Genomic DNA, 14,445 nt, shown 5'->3' on the forward strand with positions numbered 1-14,445 from the left:
GTCTTGTTACATTAAATGTGCTGAAAACAATACCATGTCTTAAAAAAATAATTTTAAAAAAACCTGTAATGTTGCCCTAGCTGGTTTGGCTCAGTGGATAGAGCATCGGCCTGCGGACTGAAAAGTCCCAGGTTTGATTCCAGTCAAAGACACGTGCCCGGGTTGCGGGCTCATCCCCAGTGGGGGGCTTGCAGGAGGTAGCCGATCAATGATTCTCTCTCATTGTTGATGTTTCTATCTCTCTCCCCCTCTCCCTTCTTCTTTGAAATCAATATAAATATATTAAAAATAAATAAAAACTGTAATGTTCACTAAGATAATTGTAGATTCGCATGCAGTCATAAGTATGGGAGATCCCTTTAAAAAATATTTTTCTTGATTTTAGAGAGCGAGGAAGGGAGAGAGAGAGAGAGAGAGAGAGAGAGAGAGAGAGAGAAAGAGAGAAACATCAATCGGTTGCCTCCTGTATGCACTCTGGCCAGGGACTAAACCTGTAACCTGAGCATGTGCCCTGATAGGGAACTGTGCTGGCGACCTTTCGGTGCACAGGAAAATGCGCAACCAACTGAGCCACACAGCCCAGGGCCAGAGGGAGATCCCTTGTACACTTTGTCCAGTTTCTCCCAATGACAACATTTTGCAAAACTATATTATAACTCACTATTAGGATATTGACAATGATACATTAAATTTTGATAGTCTAACAAACTGCCTTCTAAAAATTCAGTACTAATTTTAAAAGGTGATGACCACTTCTAAATAAAAGTGAAAGAATGTCTATACTCACTTTACTTTTTCAGATATTAAATTTTTTCTTTTATTTTTGCTCCAATTAAAAATGTAGTAAGAGAGAAAAGAATTACATAGAGAAGAAATGTATAGTATAATTATTTATTAATTATCATATTGTTTCCCATATGAACAACTATAAAGAAAAGAGAATAAGGGAAAAGGAAATATTAAGCATTATACAAGAAAATGGAAACATTTTTCGTTATCCTTGGGTTTCTTACTCAAAGGAGGCTGAAGAGGATGCCCAGTTTTTGAACACCAGCCGACAGGGTGAATATCAGGAGAATCTGCATCTATCCAGTAATCATAGCAACTATTCCAGCCATCAAAGTGAACCTGGATAACAAAAAAGAAATTTAGCAATTCAGGTCTGCCCATCATAACCATATTCATTCTCTTCTAACTTATATAGTATGTTTAATACCAAATAAATTGTTTCAATTATTTAAATTACTTCATCCACACTATGAGAAAAGGAGCACTTATCTAACCATCAATAAATGTCTTGTCAAAGGCACTTTTTTGGCAATACTTCCACAGGTATGTTACATATACCTCCCAATAAGCAACTTGAGTAATTAACATGTTCATAGAAGCAACACCAAACGCCCATTAATATTGCTAAAGTAATGCAAAAATCAGGAAAGCGAGGGACAGTGGTAGGGGAGAGTGGGGAGGCAGGAGGACCTTTTGTATAAATGTCAACTCTCCTAAAATAATGTTAAAAACACTTTTAAAAAATGCAATGCCCTATTAAATATACCCATTTTACATAATACCCCTCCATCAAATGCATTTTAGCTATTTTTTCCCCTCATAAATAATTACAAGATCTCTCCAAGAGGTTTTACAGAGTGGTCAGTGCCACCATCTTTATTGGGCACCTAGGTAAAAGGGCTGGTGATCTTTCAGGCATGGTCACTAAGAAACGGCTGCATATCTTGTAGTATTACATATTTTTTATCTTGTAGGGTGGAAGATATACTGACAGGCTATATACATGATGGGACATAAAGTAGGTTTACAGTTGTGTGTACATGAAACAGAGTTGATTCCTGTATCATTATTTATTAATTAGAGGCCCGGTGCAAGAGATTCGTGCACTTGGGGGGGGGGGGAGGGTCCCCTCAACCCGGCCTGCGCCCTCTTGCAGTCCAGGAGCCCTCGGGGATGTCTGACTGAGGGCTTAGACCCACTCCCCACTGAAGCTTGAATGGGCCTAAGTCCTCAGTCGGACATCCTTAGTGCTGCGCTTGCCAGCCGTGAGCCCGGCTTCTGGCTGAACAGCGCTCCCCATGTGGGAGCGCACTGACCACCAGAGGGCAGCTCCTGTGTTGAGCGTCTGCCCCCCTGGTGGTCAGTGCACATCACAGTGACTGGTCGTTCAGCCGGATTTGTGCACCAGTGGGGTCCCTTGGCCTGGCCTATGGGAAATGGGCCGAAATCAGCTCTCCGACATCCCCTGAGGGGACCCAGATTGCGAGAGGGTGGTTGTGGGGTGATGCACCCTGGAATCAGGCTCCCTACTCTCTGGTTCCGGCTGCATCACCCAAGAACGGCAACTGCAAAGTCACCGAAACTTGGCAGCAACTGCGTTGAGCGTTTGCCCCCTGGTTGTCAGTGCGTGTCATAGATACCAGTCAGAGCGTCTGCCCCCTGGTGGTCATTGCACATCACAGCTACCGGTCAGATGGTGAAACGGTTGGACGGTCGCTTAGGCTTTTATATATATAGATTATTATATTGTTTTCCAAATAAACAACTATACATCTATTTTTGCCCCTTACTGTATGTTTTAGTTGTAAATCAAGTTTGCTATCTAGGTTTCCTTTTTAAAGTCTATGAATCTCTTACTCCTTACGAGACATTAAAAACTGAACAATAAATATTCTAGAAGAATGCATGAGTGAATGTATTGGTAATCATAGAGTGGAACAGCCCTTCTAAGCAAGACTCCAAACTCAAAAGTCATAAAATAAAAGACAATTAACAAGAAAATACATTTGAAAAAGGTTAAGATAGATCTTCCATTATTTATAAAATTTTAATATTATGTAATTATATAATGTTAAAAATACTGAATTAAATGTTAAAATTTCTATTTTATAGAAATACCACATTTGAAAAACCTCATACTCAGGTTTTTCATGTTATTTTACAATTTATTTTCTTACACATTATCTTACTAAAGTTATTTAAGGGTTTGATTTTTTTAGCAAAAAATTAGACTTCTACAGCTTAGGACTGTGACCTAGTTCTGCCATTGCCCTTAATTAATAAGGAATTCATTATAGTCTTTCTTAGCCCCAGCCTCATTGACAAAATAATGATAATAACATAAACCTCTCACATGATTATCACCACAAATGTTACCCTATACACCTTGTAAATCTAACATCTGGCTGTGGTTAAAACTATTGTCATACCTAACAGAGACTCTAAATGATCCTGTGAAGCAAGCAGAACACACATTGTTCTAGTTTGTGGCAAATTTAATGCTGAAACCAGAAACCAAGACAAGAAGTTCTGACTCCTCCCCTGAAGCGGCTGCCACCCTTCACTTCATCACACTCAGACGTGAGGAGCCAGACCCATCCTCCTGACATCTGCTTACTTTTAGGAGAGGGACTCGGCTTTTAGTACCCCAACTCTAACTAAAAACCGATTGTATTCATAAAATTATTTCTCTTTACTTGTCCTGTATTAAAAGACAAGATATCCTTCTGAAAAGTCTACATATAACATACCCCATCAAATAACATTAGCCTTCAACTTTTTTTAAAAAGAGCATACTACTGAATAGTAAGCTATTCTATTCAGAGGAAATGTCTCTATTATCTACGTAAGAAGTCTTCTCTTAATTATGACTGACTTTTACTATATTAAGTGTGTGTTTGGAGAAAGTAGACATGACATTAAAAGCTAGTCATAATTAAAGAAAAAACTTACATAGATTAAAGAAAAAAACTGGGTAAATACTGACTATGAAGATGCACAAACACTTAATTTGCCTAGCCCTGTGGTTTTACTAATTTAATTGTAGGACTTTACAAATTAAAGCTCTGCTGAAGTTTCCATCCAAGACGTCTTGCAACAAAAGGCAAAGCAGAACCACAACAGAAAGCACTCACTTTTATTCGGTGATCATCTGTGTCTGCAACTGTGGCCACTCTAATAAACATGGGATTTCTTTTGTCTATGACCTCCAGCTTCATTTTTTTCTGGAATCCATGTGGAGGTTTCTGCCACAAAAGGAAATTTTATACAGTGAAATTAAGGGGAAGAGAAGGTAGGCTCTATGTCACAAAAATAGAATAAAAAAAAATTAAATTAAAAAAGATGAGCCATTCAGAAAACCAGCCTTTCAAACCCTCAAGTGTCAAGAATGGCTTTGGACTTCACCCTCCCTTATCAAAAGCACAATCCCACATCACATGGCCAAACCTAGTCTATAGAAGCAAATAGAAAGCAAAAAAATCTTAAGATGAAATTAAAAATATTTTGATTATTCGCCGAAACTGGTTTGGCTCAGTGGATAGAGCGCCGACTTGAGGACTGAAAGGTCCCAGGTTCGATTCCGGTCAAGGGCATGTACCTTGGTTGCGGGCACATCCCCAGTAGGAGATGTGCAGGAGGTAGCTGATCGATGTTTCTCTCTCATCGATGTTTCTAACTCTCTATCTCTCTCCCTTCCTCTCTGTAAAAAATCAAAATGTATTAAAAAAAAAAAAAGAAAAATAATTAAAAAAATATTTTGGTTATTTGATTAGCCACAGGGAAGACAGAATTTTTTTTCTCATCAGAGGGAGCTACCTTGGCAAAAATCAACAAGCATGAAAACTATTTTTCAAGAGAACATTAAAATGTCAGAATTAAGACATGAAGATTAAAGGTGGCAATGAAAGCAAAAAGCCGAAGATATCTTTGAAAGAAGAAAATTAGCACTCAAAACATACCATAAAAAAAACACACACACAAAAACAAACAAACATGCCATATCAAATCACTCTAGTAGGAACAGGAATGAGATTAAGGACTCAAATGGTCAGCAGAAAGCCTTAAACCTCTGAAAACGCTAGGGCTACTAGGAGAAGGCAAGGTAATTATTTGCTATGTTAGAGAAATATCTTAAATTTTCTGAAATTCACACCTCTCTTCTGTAAAATGGGTGAAGTAAAAGTGTTTCTCTGAAAATTAAGTGCAAAAATTATGTACAGCATACAAAAGAATTAATAGGGCACCTAAAAGCCAACTAGAGAAACCTTAGAGAAATCATTAAAAATCCTAGCAACTTATACACAAAAGGACAATTTAAAGAAAAGTATTGTTTATAATACTTACACAACATAAAAATGTTTATATTTAACATATCTTTTTTTACCTTTAAATTCATGGAAAATATAAATTATGAAGCAAGTTTTCTGAGATGGGAAAAATTTTTAAATACATTTTATTTCTTATTCTTCCCTTACACAGAAATGAGGTTTACTTTGAATCTTAATACCAAGAAACAATGACCCAAGTACAGAAAGATAATATAAAAGCAGACGACCTTGTATTTTGGTAAGTAAACATGCTAATTTATAGCAACAAAATAAAAATAGCACCTCAGCTTGCCATAAACAAATTAAAAGGAATTATTGAATATAATTTGCATTAGAAAACAATGCCCTGTCCTGCTTGGTCTTTCAGAATACCTAGCTGACCCTGGCCAGCGCGGCTCAGTTGGTTGGAGCATCCTCCCACACACCCATTAAAAGGGGTGGCAGGTTCGATCACCGGTCAGGGAGCATACCCTGGTTGTAGGTTTGATCCCAGTCAGGGCATGTGCAAGAGGCAACCTATCAATGTTCTCTCTCACATCTATATTTCTCTCTCTTTCCCCTCCCTCCTTACTCTGTGTGAAATCAATTTAAAAAGAATAGCTAAGAGAAGTTTGTTGTACGAACAACTGACTCCACACCAGCTCAAACAGAATTATTTTCCAAGGAGCTTTAAAGTACAAAATGGAAGTAGTTTTTAGGTGCCAACAACAAAAACAACAGTAACAATTTGACTTTCAAAATTATAAAAATTCAGAAACATCATTCTGGCCTTCTGTTTCCCTCCCATTCCTATTCCAATTCATCAGTACTATCTCTTTCTGTTCTTAAATTTCAAGGAATGACCATTATCACCGACACAAATTAGTCAAACAGTATGAAATATACTCTCACCACTTTGAAAGCTCTTGCAGGAGCAGGCAAAGAATTGGTTTCTTCTAAATATTTATCCCAAGAAAAATGTTTCACATTTGGATAACCTAAGAGTGAAAAAAATTAAATCCTATTAGGTTTAACCAAAATGATAGTGAGAACCACAAATTGACCTATAATAGCATGAAATGCTATCATTGTAACATAGGAAGTTATGTTTTTATTACACATAATTACTTTAAACTAGTTCCACATTCAGAACTATTTATAATAATTGCTTTCATCGTGATCATGATTTCCCTATCAACTTTTAAATGAAAATTTTATATGTATATGTACAATTTACAGTCTCAGGTAAGAATAGTATTATAACACAAGACACATACAAAAACACATTAACACACAAGCATAAATACGTTTTAATCTTGCGATTTTACCTCTAATACTCTAGGAAATTCTCATATATGTATTACAAAGACAATTGTAGATGTTAAATGTAAATACCAGTTAAATGACCATCACCATAGAACTGTGCAAAAAGCTATGTAGTACATATACAAGAATTTATTAAAAAGAATGAGGTAGATTTATATATACTAATATGTGATATATTCCAGATACACTGTCATATTGTTAGAGAAAACAAACATGACAAAATATACCATGTCTAAAAGGAACCGCCCTTCTTCCCTCCTGCCCCCTTGTCCTTTCTCCAGGGTTCAAACTCCACTAGGCAGCCCCAGGCAGGAATGAATGGTAGCCCCGAGCAAGAATTAACAATAGTCCAGTAGAGTGCGAAACTGACTACATAAAGGGGACTGAAAACACCAGTAAACATATTATAAACAACAGAAGTCAGATCTCTCATGGACTAAAACGAGAGGTATAATTACGCAAAGTAGAAAACTAGAATAAACTCAGTATTGTGAAATATGAATTAGAGCTAATAATAAAAACTCATGGTTTTTAATATGTATAAATGACATAAAAATAACGATGAATAAATTGTTATATATTTACATATTTCCTATGTCTACTGAGAAGATGGAAGCAGCAACACCCCAACAGCAATGAGCCCACCTAGTGTCCAGATCTTATTTTCTAAATATCCTTCTCTAGTAAAAAGAACCATACAGACTGGGAGAAATGGTTGCCTTTAGGGTTGGGTCAGGGAAGGTACAAGATAAGCCTAACTGAGCCAGAAAGTAGGACTTTCTCAAAAGGATATGGAAACCAGGTTAAAGCGGCTCCTACTGGCCAAATCTGAGAGAATCTAGACATGAAAACAATGCTGGTAACAAATTATAACCCACTGATGACATCAGTAATCTATGGGTTCCACCGATACCAATAAATTAAATGAATAAATGGGAAGGCAAGAAAGCTATTCTTGGCATAGGAATATCAACTCATTATGTACAAGGAGTAATAAAATAAGAAAAATTACCAATTAGCAACTTTCAGAATAATAGTTCATACTAGAAATATCAACAGATGCTAAAATCAGTGAGTGACATAGGAGTGAGATATAGGATATTTATAGATGCTCAAAGCATCTCTCCATAAAGTACATTGGTGGAGAAACCTAGAAAATACCATCTTGATCAATTAATGGTAAAAATCAACCAGTAGTGAGACAAACTGACAACAACGTGCCACCTGAAAGGATGCAAGGAGAGCACAGCCTTGTTTCTATGATTTCCTGCCAAAAACGCATAACCTGGGTCTAACCATGAGAAAACACCAAGCAAACCCAGATGAAGTAACGCTCGACAGAACGAAGAGACTAATCTGCAATCTTCACACACACGGCAGTTATGAAAGTCAAGGAGAGCCTGAGGGAGACTAGAGGGATAGACAACTAAATGCAATGCTTGATCTTTCTGCTACAAATGCCATCACTGGTACAACTGATAAGCCTGAATGGGTCTACAGTACTATTCTGTACTATTCTTGCAGCTTTTCTGTACATTTAAAATCATTTTCAAATAAACATTTTAGAGAGTAAATACGCAAGGATTTCTGTGTACACAAACATTTTACAACATATTTTTAAGGACCCCATCTTCCACAATTGAAGTCACATTAAAACTGATTGCATGTATGTGCATATATAGAGGCAAAGAGGTTTTTCTGGAAAGACACAGTGATTATCTTTATTTTCACTCTAAACTTTGTTTTAAGTAGGTCTTAAATATATAATTTCAATAATTCAAAATAAACATTTTAAAAGGCATGAAGACTTTAATTCTAGGGGGAGAAAACAGTAGACTTATTATGTGATCAGACAGAACACAGACATGGCCAGCAAGTGCTCAGGGAACTGACCCACAAAGTGCAGGGGTTTCAGAGAGCAGCTGATATCAGAGGTCAAGCCAGGAATGTGCCCACAGCAAAGGGACCTAAGAGGGAACACCACTTATGTCATGGAGTGAAAGAGTAGAGCAACGTCAGTACAGGCCCTACATGCCAGTCGCATCACTTGGAAGGTTTTCTTTTAAAGCTAATAAAACTGTGTGTATTACAACATATATCACATAAAATTTACCATTTTAACCCTATTTAGGTTAAACCATATACTGTATAGTTAGTGGCACTGATTATATTCACAATGTTGTGTGTTTGGCACTTTTTAACACGCAATTCTGTATTTTCTTAATTTGTCAAAAAGCTATATATTTTCTTTTCTAATGAATGGTAAAAGTCCATGAAAGGTTTTTGCCTCACATCAGAAGTCAGCAATCATGCCTTACACCACACCTTCCCAGGTACCTAACCCAGTGCTGTGAAGATATAACCAAGAATCTGTTGTTCACTGGTTCTGTTTATTTACCAGATCCTTGATCACGACCAAAAAGGTGGTAAGGAAAAAAATAAGACTGATATCAAATTGGGAAATCTAAAGGAATCCTCAGCCCTAGCCGGTTTGGCTCAGTGAATAGAGCGTCAGCCTGCAGACCAAAGGGTCCCAGGTTTGATTCCAGTCAAGGGCACATACCTTGGTTGCAGGCTCCTTCCTGGCCTGGGCCCTGATCAGGGCACATGCAGGAGGTAACCAATCGGAGTGTTTTTCTCACATCAGTGTTTCTCTCTCTTTCACTCTCTCTAAAAATCAATGGAAAAATATCCTCGGGTACAGATTAAAATAAATAAAAATAAAGGAATCCTCATAGCAATTTGGATGGTGAGGGTGGTGATCATTATTCACCAGCTCCTAATATTACATGAGTCACAGGACACAGGAGAACTGATTAGAAGTCTTCCAGGCAGCACCACATTTGGGCCATAAAACTGCTAATACCTAGCTTTAACACTTCATGATTTATGGAAATATTCTTTCATCTTCAAAATGGCTCGGTAAATCAGTAAAGGACATAGGCTTCTGTTTCTTCACATGAGAAAACTCAGAAAGTGGAAGGGACTTGCCTCACCCATCACAGGAATAGATGGTCCCCTGAGAATAAATGTCCAGACACTCAGTGAGATACAGTAATGAGGAACTGGGGACAAGCCTAAAAATGGAGCCAGCTGTTAGGATGGAACGAGAGACGTATCTGAAGCTCCAAGCTGAGTCTCTGCTATTTTCATGCAGCGGGCAATATCCACCCAACAGCTCCCAGCAAACCAAGGAGCCATCCTTTCCCTGAGATAATGGTCATCTTCATTACTCGCATGAGTGTCCACAAGCAACCTCTACAGCCAAGTGGCTGCTGGGAGCTGATGACCCTGTCTTTTCATATAGACAGTGGTCATGGCACCTTAAACAGTGATGCTCAGAAACTCAATGTCTTAATTATTGTGAAGCCACTGAATCTGTTCTTTAGCACATGAAGATAAACACAAATTGACAAAGATGACTATTTATCAGCAGTTCCACTGTTCCCTGTTAAAGAGAGAGTGAATAAGCTGAGACGGCACTAGGCTGAGGGCAGACAACTGAAGTACCTGACAACTTCAGCGGGCAGAGAGGTATTAATCACTACCATAAAGCTGTGAAACCTATTTTCGGAACCAGGGATCACAACAGAAAAAGGAAAAGTGAATGCGTGAGTTCTGATCTAGGGAAAAAAAACCCGAATCCCACTTCGACATGCACATTGTGCTTTTTGACAGGACTGACCTTGACTCGGATGGTCCAGGCCCCACCCACAAAGGCTGCCCGTATGCCCATTTCTCCAGGCTCGTCAAAGCCTTAGACAATTCACTTCTATGGTTAGACAATATATTTAAATGAATTTCCACTTGAGAAATGAAAGGTCTTTTAAAAACAGAACTTGCTGTTTTTCCAAACAAGGCAAAGGTAGGGAATCTGGAGACTAAGGCAACGCTTATATACTTTCAGGTGTACTGAGTGTCAGCACTCTACTGCCTGCAGACAGGCAGCCTCTTTTTGCGAATCAAGTTTTACTGCAGCACAACCATGCTCATTCATTTACATACTGTCTGTCGCTGCCTCTGTGTTTCATCTCAACTGAATAGTTGTGAGAGAGGCTGTATGGCCTACAAAGTCACACACATTCACGGCCTGGCCCTTTACAGAAAACATTTCCCGACTTCCGATACATGAGAACAATATTAGACGTGCAGTAGACACAAACCTGGAGGAGTGATAAGTGCTCTTCTATGTTCTTTACACCAACCAACAGGATGAATGTGTGGACTGGATGCTTCACACCTGTAGATTATATAAATTTAAAAATTATAACTTTCTGGATAAACTGTCAAGTACTAGTAAAAGTAGAAAAACAGTAATTAGAGATTGTGAACACCTTATCACAATCTTATTTGGAAAAAAATTGCTAAACCAAAGGATCTTTCACTCACCTAATATATTAATACCAAGAACTGATCACTGCATGTAAAGGCCATTAGTAGGGTCCCTGATAAGAGCCGTTTTAGGGGAAATGGGGCTAGGAAAGGGCAAAAGCCTGACTAGAGTGGGTTTAAAAGGAGGAAGAAAAGATGGAGACAGCTAGTACAGAAAATATGCTTAAGGAGTTCTGTTCTTCAAGGAAGCAGAGCTATGAGACATTAGATAGCAAAAGGGAAGCTTGTTTGTTTCTTAAGTTGGGAAATATTTAGGGGAAGCTGGTAAGGCACATATGGAAATTCTCTGTACTATTTTACAAACTTGAAGTTTACGAGTAGAATGAATTTCAAAATAAAATGTTTTTTGAAAGGATGGGAAATATTACTCCATTTATTCAAGAAATATATGCTGAGCAACCACCATGATCAGGGCACCATCCAAGGTGCTAAGACTACAACAGCTAGGGAAATAAACAAAAATCCCTGCTCCACTTAGGTACTAGTAGGAATAATTCAATAGATAAGGGTGGCCTACTGATGCAGAACTGACTCAGGGAGGGAGGGGGATCCTGCAGTTACAGAGAAGGGCCTGTCTGTGGGCAGAGATCAGGAAGATACCCAGCAGACGAGATACTGGAAGCATGCGAACATCCCTTTGACTGTGTCTTTTTCCTCAATGCAATAGGAAGCAAGATTACTAGCTGAGAGAGAGAATAGGTAAGGGGGGGATTGTGAGAAATCTGAGGAGGAAAAATAGGAGTGAAACTTAGTGGTCTGGGAGACTGGGCAAGGATCTGTAGTAGAATTATAGGGCAGAACTAAGGGCTCACTTGAGGTTAGTGGTCATGAAGGTGAAGTCAAACCAATCAGCATGGTGTGTGTGTGTGTGTGTGTGTGTGTGTGTGTGTGTGTGTACACGCACATGCACCTCTTTCTCCAGCTATACTCAATTGCCTAGGCACAGGCATACAGCAGGCAGAAAGTTGGATGCTACCAGAGTTGGGATTTTGCCAGGCAAACACAATATTCACGCGAGTACTATAATCCTGCATAATAAAAGTCTAATATGCTAAGTATCCGGTTATCCATTCAACCAATCAAAGCATAAAATGCTAATGATATGCTAAGGCCGCTCAACCGTTCACTATGATGTGCACTGACTACCAGGGGGCAGACACTCCAACCGGTAGGTTAGCTTGCTGCTGGGGTCTGGCTGATCAGGACTGAGCGAGATGGGCCAGACACGCCCTGGAGCCCTTCCGCGGTCCCTCCCTGGCCCCGATCGTGCACCAGTGGGGTCCCTCAGCCTGCGTCCTCTTGCAATCCGGGACTCCTCGGGGGATGTGGGAAAGCCGGTTTTGGCCCAATCCCGCAGGCCAGGACTAGGGATCCCACTGGTGCACGAATTTGTACACTGGGTCTCTAGTAGTATTACAAAATAAATAGGTATATAGAGGCATATCACAATATCTTCTTTTAAAAGTTGGTAGAACATTTCCCATCTGTATTCTCAAAAATAATAGGCATAATGAAGTTAAAAAAACAAACAAAACACGAAGTCAAAATACTTTAGGAAAATACTATATCTCCCTCTTAGAGATTTATGTAACATATCATTAGCATATTAGACTGTTGTTATGCTATAAACAAACCAGTTTCAAATGGTTTAACCCAGCATTTCCTACAGATATTTCACTGTGAAGTGCTACTTTGGTGGGCAACCCGTTAGCATCATGTGGAACAGCAATGTTCTGCAGAACACACTTTAGGAAATGTTGATCTAAGGATGCCAAAGACTCCAATCTTGCTTCATAAACCAGATCTGTTGAGTCCATCCTAAAAGATCAGAAAATCTCAACACAGTCGTCTAGATGGGGAACTAGAAGATAGAAAGCCAAGAAGGTAATAATGGCTGGAGTTTCTGGTGAATAAACAAGCAATAAAAATAAAGAACTTTCTAAGAAAAAATTTAAGTGAATTACATTAACATATAGGCACCACTTTGCAAATCAACCTTCCTAAGGGAACTGTGAAGAGTAACCGAAGGTGAGTTTATGTAAACCCAACTTAATGCTGATTTTTCTCAAAATTATTTTAGTAGAAAATCCCTTTAAGTGTATAATTAAAGTTTCTTCTTTTCTTCCTTTATTCATTTATCTCCTACCCACCCTCCCTCACACTATTTATATTTTAATTCTTACACCCAAGGATATGTTTATTGATTACTTGGGGGGGGGGGGGACATCCAATGTGAGAGAGAAACACCAATCTGCTACTTCCCATACGTGCTCCCAACAGGGATCAAACCTGTAATCTCTTGGTGTACGGACCGCGCTCCTACCAATTGAAGCTACCCACCAGGGAACAGTATTATTTTTCTTAACCTATACACTAGGGTTAAAGATTTATGTGCATATCATTTTAAAATGTGAAAGGAAAACAAGCACTGTTAGGCCAACAAGTTCATACAGCAACTGGGACATTTCTTACAATATATATTTTCATAAAATATACTTTAATACACAATTCCTTTAGATGCATTGTTATAAACTGTATAGACAAAGCTATGGAGCTCTATTTCCAGCTACACTATTCTTTTTCTAGACAGTCATTTGGCTATTATTAGTAATGATGCATTACCTTTATTTTAGGGACATTTTTATTTTAGGGACAGCTGTTAATTCATAGAGGGCTCATTTAAAATGAGAAAAAAAAAAGAAGAACAAAAGAAACATGTAACATTTGTTTAATTTTTTTTTCTTCCCAGGTAATTATCAAGTACTTTTTATAATTATCTGCCAGGCTCATGGTGATTAAAGTAAGAGCATTAGACATTACTAATTCTTTTGATTTTTATTAGATTTCTCTGTAAGTTGCAAATAAGAAAAATACTGCGGTATTGACCACGCATTCCTGTATTACCTGAATCTTATATAATAAGGTTTTAATCTTATCTAAATATTTCTCAAAGTCACCATTTAAAATAAACAAGAAAGCCATATCAACTGAAAAAATGAAAACAGCCCTATCTGTATCTAGTTAACTTAAACCCTCTCAATAAGCAGACAGGACTTGATTCAGAAGTCGGAATGCTGAGGAATCCTTTCAGCTACTACTATAACACAAGTCATCTTAGTCCCATCTAGTGTTCAAAAGCAGAAATGTAACCAAGAAGAAATACAATGAAGAACAGCTAATGTAAAAAGTTTGCCAAATCTTTGATTGCTGTTTCTCTCTTTTCTTTTTTGGGGAGGTGGGGGTGGGGGTGGGGGCGGGGGTGGGTCTAAGTACATCATCAAAGAAATCCACTTCAAAAAAATTTTTGAAGTCCATTTCACAAGTGCAAATTAATCATGAATGAAGGCTGCTAAAATCCAGTCAAACCCAGACTGGTAGATAATAATGGAAATAATAATTTATGAAAAACCCATGTTTATACTGTAGGAAGAGTGAGTAGACATTAAGATCCTTATTTTATGGAAACAGAAAGAGGGTAAGTGATTTCACTAAGTCCTCGGGTTGAAAAGAAAAAGATCCTGGTTTTAGCGGGCATAGCCAAAAGCTAAATAAAACCAATGCACACGGGCACTGGGCTGCACAGACCTAGGCAGAGAGACAAAAACAGCTTCAAGACACTTACATAAGGAAA

At 38.3% G+C, this 14,445-nt stretch overlaps 1 protein-coding gene across 1 annotated transcript in view; it reads right to left on the reverse strand.

Moving 5' to 3' along the window:
• L3MBTL3 (L3MBTL histone methyl-lysine binding protein 3) overlaps positions 1-14,445 on the reverse strand; it is an 84,359-nt gene that overhangs the window by 19,658 nt on the left and 50,256 nt on the right. Inside the window, exons 13-16 of the mRNA XM_081094952.1 lie at positions 10,586-10,662; positions 6,009-6,094; positions 3,924-4,034; positions 1,014-1,128 (exon numbers count right to left, since the gene is read on the reverse strand). Coding sequence (XP_080951078.1) covers positions 1,014-1,128; positions 3,924-4,034; positions 6,009-6,094; positions 10,586-10,662 — 389 coding nt within the window. The remainder of the gene's footprint in view (positions 1-1,013; positions 1,129-3,923; positions 4,035-6,008; positions 6,095-10,585; positions 10,663-14,445) is intronic.

The sequence above is a fragment of the Myotis nattereri genome (assembly GCF_964212035.1).
Source record: "Myotis nattereri genome assembly, chromosome: 6".
Classification (NCBI taxonomy): Eukaryota; Metazoa; Chordata; class Mammalia; order Chiroptera; family Vespertilionidae; genus Myotis; species Myotis nattereri.